The sequence below is a fragment of the Anopheles merus genome, unplaced genomic scaffold (assembly GCF_017562075.2).
Source record: "Anopheles merus strain MAF unplaced genomic scaffold, AmerM5.1 LNR4000363, whole genome shotgun sequence".
In the NCBI taxonomy this organism is placed as follows: domain Eukaryota; kingdom Metazoa; phylum Arthropoda; class Insecta; order Diptera; family Culicidae; genus Anopheles; species Anopheles merus.
In genome coordinates, this window is record NW_024427943.1 from 19,949 (window position 1) to 34,510 (window position 14,562).

Below are 14,562 nucleotides of genomic sequence, written 5' to 3' on the forward strand. Positions count from 1 at the left end.
TTACTATCCCTTACATTCCAATGGATTATTCTCTAAAAACAGTAAACAACAATGCTGAATGATTTGGATGAACGACTTAACATTACAGTAACAACAGCGTAACAATAACAAATACTAAACTTTATCACTGCATCAATCAATCCGAGCGATGGTAAACAACACAAGTCACGGACAAGGATGATTGAGTCGAGGAATTAGGTATAAAAAAACGGATGCAGCGAATATGGAAAAGCAAAACAAGAGATGACACAATAATTCCAAAGCGTAGTGATAACAAGTTAGTCTTTCCAAGTAGCATTAAGCTCAACTCTGATCAATAATAAATTCAGCAGATTCTACACATCGTGCGCAGTGTTTAAAGGCAGCCTTGATTGGGACATTGTAAGCAAAGAGAGAGAAAAGAAAAAGTGACTATCTGGTTTGTGGTTTTTTCTCCTCATGTCTAACCATGTTGCTAACATTCTATCCTCGAGAGGCACGGTGAGGCTCGGTGTTGCGTTGCAGGGCTTAATACATTATACGTGTCCACGGAGCGACCCGGTGTTGGTGTTGATGCGATGTTAATAATCGAAAGGGTGGTGCAACTGGTGGGCGGTACGATGCGTGTGGGTGTGATACCGACAACCGCCCCCAAAAGTACCCAACAAAAATACTAACACCGTGTTCAGACGGGACACGTCTAGATCATTGCTGACAAACTTGGATAATTGTTGCTGCTGCTCTTGCTGCTCTTGCTGCTCTTGCTGCTCTTGCTGCTGCTGCTGTTGCTGCTGCTGTTGTTGCTGCTGCTGCTGCTGCTGCTGGTCGGTTTCGCTAGCAACCTGCCGGTTCAGCAGCAGGGACGAATCGAGCGAATTCTCGTCGAACTCTTCCTCGTCACCGTTGAGCAGCTGGAGGCCCGAGGGCGGTGACTGCTGCTGTTGCTGCTGCTGATTGCTTTGTCCTGCCTGTCCCTGCTGTCCCTGCTGTTGCTGCTGCTGCTGCTGCTGTCGACCGGCCTTCAACTGGCTTATGTTTACGTTCGGGTTGTAGTAGCCTCCGTCGACAAAGTTAAATCCGCTGCTAAGCATCGGCGAATCGTTCTTGACAACTCCGTCCGGATCGTTACTGTCTTCGAATATATCCCGCGGCACTACGTCACTCGCTGGGATGTAGCCGTTGCCGATGGCAAACGACAGACCACCCGTTCCAACGGGCGAAGTGGATGTGCCAGTGAAGCCCGAAGGACCGGCCAATGACGCATCTTCCTGTTGTGGCTGCTGCTGCTGCTCGTTGCTGGTAATTGTTTGCTTCTTGGCCATTGCCAACTTTTTGCCACCACGCGTCAAAATCAGTGGCGCGTTAGCGGGTGCCGCAGTAGCAGTGGAAGCTTTCAAGCCACTGCCACCTGGCTTGGCGGTAGATGGTGCACCCGTGGTGCCGGCAGAAAGTAAGCTTCTGCCCTGCGTTCGCTGGCCGGCCGGTAGCTGCCCTTCGTTGCGCCGGTTAGCCGCAGCACCATTGCCTTTCAGCAAGCTTTCGCCACCCTTTCCACCGGCTGGCTGGCGTTGCTTTTGCTGCTGCTGCTTCTGTTGCTGCTTTTCCATCTCCTTAATCACCATCGGTGTGTTTAGCATCTCACTATCGTTATCCTGATTGTAGAGCTGCACAATCGCCGGGTCCATCTCGTCCACATGGTCGACCAGATACCCGTGCTCCTCGTCATCGTAGCCTTCTTCCAGCGGCTCACCACCATCGACGAAGTTTTCTAGCTCTTCCCTGTCGATGGTGCTTTCGATCAGCTGAATAAGGTTCGCCGGAGTGCCAGCAACTCTGTTGCTGCTGCCGCCGCCCCGATTGCTCGCGTTTCTCGAGCGTGTAGTGATCTTTTGCTGCTGCTGTTGCTGCTGATCCTGATCACGCTCCATCTTTACGACCTTTGCGAACGAGCTGCGTATCCTATCGGCTCCATCGCCGCCGCCACCGGTGCGGAACGGAATCGGTGAGGTGGAAAATATCTCCTCGATCGTTTCGTTGCCCCCGTTGAAGTTCAAGCCACCTCCGCCGTCTCCTCCACCGCCGCCGCTGCCAGTGCCGCTGACACTGCTGCTAGTGCTGCGCGAGCTGCTACCGCCGGACATGGACGGGGTCGCGGTCCGATGGTACGGGGACCGCTCCGGGATCGACATCGGCGAGCTAACCTCCGGTATTTCCGAATTCCTGTCGGCACAGAATGAGAAAATCTCAGTCAAAAATCGTTCGCATTAACGGCTCAACGTCTGCACTGGGATCAATTTTGATTTGCATTCTTTGGTGAGAGGAGGGGGTTTATTTGCCTCTTTCCTAACGTTTGCCTTTCCCTCTGTTAAATATTAAAATAAATATTAACGGTCAATTCGATGGTACAGTGGTGCTTTCCGTCAATCCCGATAGAGGACACTATCGAAGTGGAGTCGTGCTGATAACGATCGGGTCGAGCAATCCCGATAACACGAAAATTCCCGAACGTGGCAAAGGTTACGATCTTTAGCCATTCTTTCACCGATCCCCGAACCAAGCGACTGATTTTTTAGCTACAATAAACTAACTACGTTGCTTAAAAAACGCTTGTGTATTTCATATTTATTGTACATTCGGGTGAACGAAAGAATTCTGTTGATAACGTTTCAACATTCTAAAAAATCATTCGCTTTCGATTAATTAATTTTCTCCACATTGTGATCCCTTGCTTCACCCGTTGCCGGCTAATAATGATTCCTGAGGCAAATCGGAATCACCGTGCTGAAGTGAATACAAGACAAATTACTGTGCGAGGAAATAGGTTATAAGGATTACGCGCGTGTTTAAGAAAAGGGCTACGGATTAAGTTAAGTTAATTGTGTTGTTTCCTTGCGCATCTCACCCGTTGCCAGCGATATAAAGTTCCTGAGGAAATTCGGAACATAGTTGTGCTGAAGTGAACTTGCAACAGGATAAGTGAACCATACAGAGGACTAATTCGTAGTGCTTCAATAGTTTATGTGAAATTATTACGTTTCGCCAAATGGATATGAAATATGTTGTTTCAATATGTGTTGTGTTGTTAAAGTTGCTTTGGATAATCATTGCAAATGATTTAGGGAGAAGTGAATCGCCATTTCTATCGGGGGAACAAAAAGGTCATGCAGTGCACATCAACCAGGCAGGGGATGGCAACCTATTAGTGCGCAAGAAAATATTCAGGCGTAAAAGAGCTAGAAGAAAAATAGCAAAGGATAGTTCAGGCATTTACCCCAAAATGCCAAAAGTATGTGCGGTCGTGAACAAAACACCCAACTGCCACCATCGAATTGTACCAATAAGAGTGTTTGCCTGGCTCGCAAACACTGGGGCCAGTGTTAAATATTAAAATAAATATTAACGGTCAATTCGATGGTACAGTGGTGCTTTCCGTCAATCCCGATAGAGGACACTATCGAAGTGGAGTCGTGCTGATAACGATCGGGTCGAGCAATCCCGATAACACGAAAATTCCCGAACGTGGCAAAGGTTACGATCTTTAGCCATTCTTTCACCGATCCCCGAACCAAGCGACTGATTTTTTAGCTACAATAAACTAACTACGTTGCTTAAAAAACGCTTGTGTATTTCATATTTATTGTACATTCGGGTGAACGAAAGAATTCTGTTGATAACGTTTCAACATTCTGCCTGCTCTCATGGTTGAAAGGTCTGAAGTTACCTCTAACAACTTCAACCCCCGTTTCACGGTAGGGTTGAAAGGTCTGAAGTTACCTCTAACAACTTCAACCCCCGTTTCACGGTAGAGGGTAGTCTGCTGTTCTCATGGTTCAAAGGGGGGAGTTACCTTACACAACTCACAAACCATATAGCGGTACATGTCGTATTAACTATATAAAAACCTGTTATCAAGGCAGTCTGCCTGCTCTCATGGTTGAAAGGTCTGAAGTTACCTCTAACAACTTCAACCCCCGTTTCACGGTAGTCGGCTGTTTCCCCACAAATGGTCTTGACTACTGCGTCACAAACAAATCCATTCAACACGGTAACACGTGAAGAAAAAACCTCTAACTTGCTAACGCAAATATTGATCAACTATGTTTGAAATTGAAAACTCTTTCGTGCGGTTCTACGTTTATTACAGCGATTTTTACTACCGGTCTCTCTATAATCTTTTTGTTCGCAAGCTGTACGTGCACACGCCGAGTTGTTCCGTCCTTCGAAGGTACGAGCTGTACGATTCTTCCCTTAGGCCAGCATCCTCTTGGTAGGGCGTCATCGACAATCAGCACGAGGTCTCCTAATTGCAATGGCGGCTGGGTCTCAAACCATTTGCTGCGACGGGTGAGCGTAGGCAGATAAGAAGCTAACCATTTTTTCCAAAATTGATCTGCGTACAGTTGTGACATCTTCCAGTTGTTCCTGAGGGCTGCGGAAGAATCATCAAGAGATGTTAATGGTTTTATTCCAGAAGATGAACCCAAGAGAAAATGGTTTGGCGTTAACACGGCTTCTTCCTCACTATCAACCGATACATGTGTTAGTGGGCGAGAGTTGATAATGTTTTCTACTTCAATTAACCAATTGGCGAAAACGGTATCTGTCGGTGTTTTGGTAAATTGCATGCCGGAGAGGGTGCGTTTAACTGATTGGATTAATCTCTCCCATGCACCACCGAAATGTGGTGCTCCGGGGGGGTTGAATATCCACGTCGTATCGGGGAGGTACATTTCATCTATCAGCTCCTCGGTGTTTATCTGCTTCGCCGCATCTTTCAACTCACGATCAGCGCCAACGAAATTAGTCCCACGATCAGTTCTGATTTCAATCGGAGTCCCTCTACGTGCGATAAAATTGCGAATAGCGATGATGCAAGCGCTGGTGTTCAAGCTGTGAGCCACCTCTATGTGTATGGCCCGTATTGTTAGACACGTGAACAGCACACCCCAGCGCTTTTCCTGTCTCCGTCCAACAGCGACCAAAAAAGGTCCGAAGTAATCTATCCCTGTGTAGGAGAACGGTCTGGCGTACGGCGACACTCGAGCTAACGGCAACTCATTCATCACTGGAGGTTTAGGGTAAGCTTTACGAAGGCTACATCTAAAGCAATTGTTTCGCACTCTGTGGCACGCGCTTCGTAGGCCAGGAATATCGAACTTTTGCTGCACTTCATTCATTACGGTTTGATGATTTTGATGTTTATATTTCCAGTGGTACTCCGTTACAATCAGATCGGTGAGCCAGGATTTTTTGGGAAGAATAATTGGCCTCTTCATGTCATGGCTTGCGTAACGACAAGCATCGATTCTTCCTCGTACTCGTAAGATACCGTCGTCGTCCATGTATGCACTACGTCTATAAAGAGAACTTTTCTTGTTAATCATTTTAGATCCCTTTGTACCTGATTTGTCATGCAGAAGTAGCTGATATTCTTCTGGAAACTCTAATCGTTGCGCTTCCTTGATGATCGATTGCTCAGCTTGTTGTAGCTCGAGATGCGAAAGGGGTCCAAAATATCGAGACATTTTTGGCAGACGAGAATTATTGATGTACCTCCACATGTAGGCGATGGCTCGATGCAGGCGTTTCCAATCAGAAAATCTGTCAAAGATAATTACTGGGGATAATTCACGATGATATGAAACCGTCTGGCGTAACTCTTCCTCAGTAGTTGAAGGTCTGAAGCTTTGCACTTGCCACTCGTTTTCCGGTTGCTGTAGGAACGCTGGTCCTTTAAACCACATTCCGGTCGTGCAGTGTCGGTTAAGGTTGGACCATTTTGTACCTTCGTCGGCTACGTTGTTTTTAGTCGGCACCCACTGCCATTCCTTTACTGACGAGTTTTCTAATATTTCGCCTACTCGATGAGCTACGTAGACGCTATAATTTCGATGATCCGAGTTGAGCCAACACAAAACGTCTTTTGAATCGGTCCACAAGAAGCGTCTATGGATCTTTATCCGGTGTGATTGATGAATACCTGTCATCAGTCTAACTCCCAATACTGCAGCTTGCAGCTCTAATCGGGGAATCGATGTATATTTTAACGGAGCTACTCGAGTTTTTGCGCCGATCAACACAACTTCCCGTTGATCTTCGGATTCGAATCGGAAGTACGCCACGGCTGCGAAACCGTCTCTCCCGGCGTCTACAAAAATATGAAGCTGTGTCGTGCAGTTCTCTAAGCTGATGGACGTGCGGTAACATCGCGGAATCTTGATAGATTGCAGATGGGGTATGCAAGTTAACCACTCCTTCCATTTGTCTTGCAGAGAACTGGGTATTTGATCGTCCCACCCAATTCCAGAACGCCAAACTTCTTGCAATAAGACTTTGAGGAACAGTAAAAAGCCTGCTATCAAGCCTAACGGATCGTAGATTGTCATAAGCGTGCTCAGTACTTGCCGTTTGGTTGGTATCACGATCCCTTGTAGAACATCTACATCCTTTAACGGCACTTTGAATTGGAACGTATCTTCGTTTGCGTTCCAATACATTCCCAAGACCTTCTGGGTACAAGCTGTTGGATCGAGGTTCATATCCTTCTCCCGGCTGTTGCTACTACCAACGCCATCTAATACTTGGCCATAATTCGACATCCAATTGTGAAGCTTGAATCCTCCTTGTGAGTGAATAAATTTCACATCTTGTGCTAGCTTCGTGGCCTCGGTCACACTCTCTATACTGGCAAGCATATCGTCGACGTAGTGATGACGCTTAATACATTCGACGGCTAGAGGATAGCGGGCCGCGAAACGGTCCGCGTTTACATTCTTTACAAATTGGGCGGAAGTTGGTGAACAGGCTGACCCAAAGGTCATCCTCAGCATCACATATTCATCGGGCTCAACTTGCGACCGGTCCGTTCGCCATAGGAATCTTTGGCTAATCAGATCCTCTTCTTTAATCATAACCTGATGGTACATTTCTTGAATGTCAGCGGCAATAGCAACACGATATTCTCTAAACCGACTTAGGACAGTCGGCAGTGGTGAAAGAAGGTCTGGCCCAGTCAATAACATGGAATTAAGCGAAATTCCATTCACTGTTGCAGCTGCATCCCATACTACTCTAACCTTATTTGGTTTATTGGGGTTAAATACAGGAAAGATTGGTAGATACCACTTTCTAGGATGCTTAAACTTATGCTCTTCATTTGATAATTTTCTAATATATCCCTTTTCAACATGGTCTTTCAGCACTCGGTCCATCATTTCTCGAAGGTGCTCATCTTTTGCCATGCGGCGTTCTAAACATTCCAAGCGTTTGAGAGCCATTGCTCGATTGTTTGGCAGTTTTACGTCATCATAGCGCCACAACAATCCAGTGACATACCTCTCACCTTGTAGTGAGGTGTGTTTACGCAGCAATACACTCGCCCGTTCCTCATCATTTGAAAGAGTGTTTATGCCGCCTTTACATGTGGGTTCTTCGAGCGCAAAACTACCTTTTAGAGCTTGATCAATTTTGGTTTCTATTTCTGCACAATCACAAATATGTGCTCGATGAAATGCCAAAATGTTGCTGTTGTTAGAAGTTGACGACGAATCGCAACCCGAAACTACCCATCCTAGCCTCGTCTTTGTTGCGACGGGTTCATTTGTTTTTCCTTCTATCGTCTTTAATGGAACAGTGAGATGATAGTTATTCATTCCTATGAGAATGCGTGGAGGTACAGAAGCATATGGTGCTAATGGAATGGATGCTAAATGCTGATATTTTGTTCGTAAACGATCCATTTTAACGCGTTGCGAGGGCAACCCAAGACTTTTCACCGTTCGTACATTAGAGGCTTCAAAGGTCTGAGCACCACTGGATATTCCTACTATATTTACGCTCACCTGTTTTGAATCTCGTTCAGTGCGATGTTGTCCTCCAGTCCATTTCAAACAAAGAGGTCGGTTTGTCCCTTCAAGTTCCAGCTCGTCAACTAGCGAATGTTCGATTAGCGATACTGACGCTCCTTCGTCGAGAAAAGCAACTGTTCTGATCGTCTTTCCTACAGCCTGCAGCTCAACTGGCACGTATCGCAATAGTATGTTCTCGTCGGTGGCTGTAGAGTGAGAGAAATTTGCTTCGTGTCTTCCCTTACCTGCCGAATTGTGTAGTGACGGGTGGTGTTTTACAGTACATCCGTCTTTGCCGCATACTCTCGTCTCTTTACAGGGCGCACGATGTTTTTTCAAACAACATTTACACAAGTAGTTCCGCTTAATGATGTCCCAGCGATCTGCTACGCTTTTCTGCCAGTATCCGTCACATTCGTATAAGCGAGCGCAGCCGTTATCGCATGCACAAACGGCTTCTGTGGAGTTCTGCGAGGAGGGATTAGTAGTATGCATGTGCAAATACTTACTGCATCGTGGTTCGATAAGATTTGCAGGGCTCGTTACCGCTTGGGCTGCATGCTTAATGGTTTGCATCCACTTTCCGAATGCAGCCAGGTTGACCTTTGACAACGTAAGACTGTGTATGCCCCACATCAGCTTAATCATCGGAGGGAGACGACCAACGAGCTCATCCAACACGGGTCCATCATAACGCTCCTCGACCCCGTTGTTTCTCACAGCAGCACACATTTCGTCCACGGATACGGCGAACTGCACAAGCGTCTCCAACTTTTCTGCTCTCGGGGGTACCTGTCGTCGAATCTGGCTCAACAACGTTTTCACAACTACTTCTGGACGTCCGAACGATGATTTGAGCTCTTGCATGACTTCTTTGAGGTTAGCTGCTTTCCTGAGTCTCCCCTGGACTGTTTTAAACGCTTCTCCTTTTAATGCTTGTTGCAGCCTTATAATATTTTCTCCGTCAGAGAAACCACATAGTTCCGTCGTCTCATAAAACGCGTTTTCGAACACGGACCACTCCTCTGGGTTACCGGCGAACGTCGGTAGCTGGGCGTTGACGGAATGTCTAGCTAGTATCTGACTCTGATTAATGTTCAAGGTTGTATCACTCGAACAAAACGCCGTAGATCCTAGATTGTCCCGGCGTGATCCTTGCGGATTTTGTTCTTGATTCATCCGTTGAACAAAGGTGTTTAGCACGGATTCGAGCCGTTGTATCACGTCAGGCTCTTGCCTGCGTGGCTCGCGTGCTTCTTCCAAGAAACGTTGGAAGGTTCTGCTAAGATTGTCCAATGGACAATCAGCAGTTTGAGTGGGTCTTGCTTTTGATGGATCATTCGGAGGATTCGATACGGGCGTGATCACTTCCGTCGATCTTGCTCTGGTGGATGGTTCCAGATTCACTATGTTCGTATCCACTGCTACCGGGGCTGGTTGGGTCGCTACTACGGGCGTCGCACGATGAAGGGTAGATGAAGCGGGGGGCGGTGTTTCAGGAGTGCACAGATGGCATGTCCAATCCCTACTGTACACGGTTTCATCTTCGTTCACGCACGCAAGATGAAACATTCCTTCGCATCGATCGCACTCCACTGCATTTTCCGTACTTGCACCATTGCACACACCACACTGCTTATCCTCCATTTTCCAAGCCGTGAGGTTTCCTTCTTGCTTCACGTCACTGATATTGCGGTTTCGCTAAGGCGCTGCGGGTTCGCGTCTTACCAGGACTCGTGAAACGTAAGTAGTGAATTTTTAAATTGTTGCGTCCAGCAACAAAGCTCTTTCTTTCGCGAATTTAAAGTTGAAACATCAGTTTTCTTAATTCACTTAATTTCATTAAACTGTATTAAAAATTCACTGAACTTTCTTCTCTTGGCGCGATGGTAGAAAGAGGTCGATTTTCGTCTTCGTGCCCGTTTTAAAACTTCACGCAAAACCGATTGCGGTCATTCCACTTAATTTGCGCAGGTTCATCCGTTGCACGCGAAGCTCCTTCGGGATGAACCATTCCTACTCTCTCTATTTCGCCCGTGTTTGTTTCGCCTGTGCTACCTGTCCCTCTCTCTCACTTCACCACAACGCATCTGTCAAACTAGAACCGCTGTTGGTAAACAACACCCTCCTTCCGTAAGAAGCAGCCGTCGCCCGGCAGTAGGAGAAATGCAGTGAAGAGGACGAGAGGACGATCCTATCGTAAACACACACAAACAACAGTCGCGCGTCAGCTATTGACAAGGTTGCTCTTTCGTTCCCTTTCTATTGCGTAAATTGTATGATGCTTCGAGAGGTCGTCTTCATCGTCGTCATCCTGTGTGTTTTATCTTCCTACCGCGCCATGAGGATGCTCTCGTTTGTCCTCGGGCGATGTGATGAAAAACTTGGCTAGAAAAGTCTAGGTTTTGCCAATGTATGTAGATAATAGTTGTTGAGAGGGATGTGGCACATAATTGTTGTTAAAATTAAACATACGCACACTCACACATACACACACTCACACACAAACACACGCTATTGTGAGAAAAAATGCGCCAATCACTGCTCCAAACATTTCATCTCTCAGCATTTTACGCTTTCGATGTCCTTGCGAAACATTTACAAAGTGTGTTAAATGTTGGAAAGGAATTAAACGAGCTGTATCTGGTATAGAAACGAAAACAGAAACCTTATTGCATTGATCCACCATGAGCATAAGTGAACCAATCAATGGAAGGAAAAGACAACATAACTGTTTGGAGAAAATTTCAGTGACACCAATCTCAAAAATGAGTTGTAAAAAAAAAGAATACCAATGATAGTTTATGGATGCATGAAAATACAACAAATAGTAATGTGATGAGGTACAACGAGTATTAATTTGAAAATACCGAATAAGAAATATGTAACTTTTTATATCCTAGTCAAGCCTTAAACCTACCAGCGGAGAACGGTTAACACGTTAAAACGAAAATGACAAACCCACCACATCCCATCAATCGATAGTACATTTTAGGTTTGCTTCGAAAAACAAAACACTACTGTCGCAAATTCTTATTGGTCCGTGCTCGATTCAAACACAGACAAATAAATAAAACAACCAGTAAGTAAGAATTTGAATCAAAAAACAATATGCTATCGCTTTCCTGTTGAGAGACCAGAATAAAACAAAGTTTGGAGGAAGGAACACGATATCGGGATTGGGGTGGCGGGAAACATACAGTTTGGGTGTGTTTATGTTGCTTTCGCATCATTACCTGGTCCCCTTCGTTTGGTCGCTTGGCGAGCTTTTCTCCTTCCTAACAACGCTAACGCCGTTCAGTTTCTTAAAGATCACACTACCGACACTGTTGCCGCCAGGCGGCTTTACGCTCTTCCCAACAACGGCAGAACCCGAGGCGGAGGAGGAAGTGGACGTATTAGCTCCCGCATCATCGGCGGACCGAGACGTGCGAACAATCTGACCGGTTACGATGGGAACAACATGTTTCTTGCCCTTGTCTTGCTTTGACCTGAAGAAGAGGAAAGAGGGCAGGGTACATTGAAAAGGTAAAATAAACTATCCGAAAAACAGAACAAACAAGAATGCAACAACAACAACAAAAGAAGAAACAATCCTATTGACACAGCAACAAATGGAATGCATTAGAGGTTCGGGTCGACGATAGTGACGCGATGCCCGCCAGCAGATAATATTAATTATCTATGTTTTAAAGGAAGGTGGTTCTCGAACAGCCGAATCACTTCATACTGCACACAGATTGCACATTGAAAGAAACGGTAGCAAAAACAAAAAGGAGAAAGTTTCCATGTTCATGTTTCGTAGTTAAATAATACACCAAATATGGATGCATCGCATAAAAACAAAGCGTCAATTCAGGTCAAATCAGGCCACAGTAGTTTATGCAAACCACATTTTGGCTAGCATCGAATTAGCTAAATTAAACATATATACGCTTCTAAATACAAACAGAAAAGTGGTGTTAAAGCACTGACAAACGACAAAAAGGCTAAGTAAAGTTGGACAGAATGCAAGCACTAAAGACTAAGGCGCACTTTAAGAAGAGTTCTGCTCGCTAGAAAGAATAGCTACTGACAGAGTGAAATTGCGATACCTGGGTAAGCACATCAACACACGATCTTAGAAGACTACAGATGTAAAACAGACTAGGAAACATCTTTCATGCATAAAGGAATGAAACGGACTAAGCCACAAAAAAGGGTAAAAAACAACACACTACTGGGCACGAAACTACCATACGGAGCATGCAAAATCAACACAACAAAAAAAGGGAGGGGGGGAAAGCACATAATTGTAATTAATGAATACAACATAACACTAACAGGACGACACACTAGCGACGAAAGGTTAAAAAAACTGCAATTTAAACAACGCATTATAATTGCACAGCAATTGGAGAAAAAGCATTTCATTTGATTGCAGAACAGAAGCAATGATAATAATGCAATAATATCTTATACAGCTACATCTACTCTGCACAGCTGCATCCGAACCGCATGATTTATTGGATGTGCACCCGGGGAGCGAGGTGAGAAATGTTGAGCTGCATACAGTGTGTTGGGTGAATTTCAGATGAGCTGACAACACACACATATGTGATTCAATGTGGCGCAGAACAGGAATTTAAAAATACTACGCCATTACTCTCTCACGAAAAACCATTTTCACGGTGCACCGAAACCGATTGCGTGTGTGGCTGCCGTTAACTTTCAGAGTTCAGAAATTGGTTTTGAGACGGTAGCCGCGTGTAGCAAGTGATGAGCAATCGGTAAATTGCATAACCCTTAGGGTTGGTGGCACGCACATGCCCACCTGGAGCCTCCCAGACTGGACCGCACACACACACAGACAGGTCACGTGAAACATACACATACGGAAGTAGAATGATTTGAATCATCGACAGCCCCGCGATCGATGTTACTCCGTTGAATCCCCTCTCTCTTTCGTAAATATGTATTGTGTTAGTCCTACCCGAGCCCCGTATGAGACCTGCATGTGTGGCATGGGAAATAGATATCTTCTTCTGCTCTTGCCAAACGTATTATTAATCCTGCCACTCTCTCAGCAGCACACAGTGGCAGGGGAGTACACAGCAACAAAAAAAAAAACGAAAACCAAAAGGAAGCTTTAACAAACCGGGGCATGCGCCGACGAGCATTAACTTACAACAATTCCTGCTGATTGGCGTACGCGACCTCCTCGAGCGCTTCGTTTAGCTCCTCGATCGTGGCACCACCATCGTCGTAATCGGACTTCTTCAGCTGAAAGTAGAATTGAAGAAAAAAAAAGGGTGAAAACATTGAATCATTCGCGTCGTAGATCCTTCTCATATAACAACGGCCCGATTGTTGCCCTCCATGCGTCAGAGCGCACAGAAAAACACACACGAGTGTAGTAGTAGGTACGAGTGGGCGAGGTAAGAGTAAGGTGATGATCGGTGATCGGTGTGGAAAGTATAAAGTTCTGCGGTGTAATCGATCGCAAGCTGGCTTTGTGGGGCGGTAGACAAAATAATGCCTCGGGAGAAGGGGCCAGCAGGGCGCTATCTAATATCCATTACGTCCGCAGCTTCTTGAAGTGGCAGCAGATACTAGTAGAGGGATGCTTTATCCATGAGCTGAGCACAGGCGAGCTTGCGGTGTTGGCGGAACACATCATGCATTATCGATGATCCAACCGAACGTTCAGCGGTACACATCACCGGCCTCGGTCACATCACATGACACAACGCGACGCCCATTTAACGCAAATCACCATTAATTAGTAGGCAGACCGGGCTGTACGGGCCTCCCGTGCAACTATTGCGGTAGAATATGCCCTGGCCCTGTACTGCAAAGGCATACGCGATCTTGACGTTAGGATCAAAGATCGAACAGATTTAAAACACATTTATTGATAGCTATTCCGATCGATCGCCGTAACAGCGAACGGTCACAATTGCATCAACAGTTCCTAATTCGAGAATATCATGTTTTTTTTTTGGGCAGGCCGAATGCAAACCTATAACAGACTATTCCGTGCCAGAATCATGTTGGCTCAAAACAGATCATACCAACTTATCCTGTTACAGAGGCTCGGAAGAGGATGGATTGAATTAATCGTCGATCTATACTTGCAGCTGTGCCAATAACAAACAACTTAGTAACCGAAACAGAGAGGAATATTCATGTCTGTCCCAGTTTGAGGGGATTTTCTTCATTATGCCTAGGGATTATCGTGCAATCATCCGATGACCGCTCCACAAAACCAATTCTTACCTTTGCCTGTTGCGGCGCATCGTTGATCATCAGCTGGAAGCGACGCTTGTTGCTTCCATTGTTCATGGAGCCCAGTCCACTGCGGGATGGCTGCACGATCGTCACCAAGAATTGAATGAGCTGGAATAGAAAGCGAAAAGTTGGTTATAACGTATTGTTTCGCCTGTATTGAACAACAATTTAACAATTTAATTTGTAGTAATCTACGGGGGAAAGGGACTGGCAGACGAAGGCGCGTGACTGTGAGCGGTTTCGGACACTACTGAGGCAGGCCAAGACCGCAAAGCGGTTGTAGCGCCGGATAATAACAGTAATCTAATGAACTCCCTGCCAGATGGTTACTGCAAGTTGTCTAATAGAATCAATATAGACGAAGGATCGTTTTAATTCTAGTAACTTTTCCTTGCATTGAAGCCATTTTTGTTTCGAATTAGTCCTACATTTGAATTTCCAGTAAAACAATAACAAAAAACGACCC

The 14,562-nt window shown here is 45.6% G+C and overlaps 2 protein-coding genes and 1 long non-coding RNA gene across 8 annotated transcripts in view; 1 reads left to right on the forward strand and 2 right to left on the reverse strand.

The window, feature by feature from the left end:
• Nucleotides 1-14,562, reverse strand: part of LOC121602223 (alpha-protein kinase 1-like) — a 33,193-nt gene that overhangs the window by 10,185 nt on the left and 8,446 nt on the right. For 4 of the 5 annotated variants that reach the window (XM_041930974.1, XM_041930973.1, XM_041930972.1 and 1 more), the window contains exons 4-7: nt 14,085-14,204; nt 12,994-13,088; nt 11,063-11,317; nt 658-2,199 (exon numbers count right to left, since the gene is read on the reverse strand). In XM_041930974.1, coding sequence (XP_041786908.1) covers nt 658-2,199; nt 11,063-11,317; nt 12,994-13,088; nt 14,085-14,204 — 2,012 coding nt within the window. The remainder of the gene's footprint in view (nt 1-657; nt 2,200-11,062; nt 11,318-12,993; nt 13,089-14,084; nt 14,205-14,562) is intronic. The other variant, XM_041930975.1, reaches the window with a different exon arrangement.
• LOC121602224 lies at nt 4,323-9,511 on the reverse strand. 2 transcript variants are annotated; one of them, XM_041930977.1, is made up of 2 exons: nt 7,821-9,511; nt 4,323-4,408 (listed from the first exon to the last, which is right to left on the reverse strand). In XM_041930977.1, exons 1-2 carry the CDS (start codon nt 9,471-9,473, stop codon nt 4,346-4,348), a joined length of 1,716 nt encoding a protein of 571 aa, XP_041786911.1. In that variant the 5' UTR covers nt 9,474-9,511; the 3' UTR covers nt 4,323-4,345. The 2 variants fall into 2 exon arrangements, with proteins under 2 accessions (XP_041786911.1, XP_041786912.1); XM_041930978.1 differs by lacking the exon at nt 4,323-4,408 and adding an exon at nt 5,295-5,346.
• On the forward strand, nt 4,967-6,904 carry LOC121602225. The gene is made up of 3 exons (XR_006006336.1): nt 4,967-5,057; nt 5,191-5,299; nt 5,369-6,904. It is a non-coding gene; the product is annotated as an uncharacterized LOC121602225 (long non-coding RNA).

What these genes read in the sequence shown, in the direction of transcription:
- LOC121602224 (XM_041930977.1), bottom strand. Translation starts at nt 9,473, where the DNA reads ATGGAGGATAAGCAGTGTGGTGTGTGCAATGGTGCAAGTACGGAAAAT. An exon ending in CTGAACGAGATTCAAAACAG is followed by an intron (nt 4,409 to 7,820) that starts GTGAGCGTAAAT and finishes ATTCTTCCGCAG; the next exon opens with CCCTCAGGAACAACTGGAAG.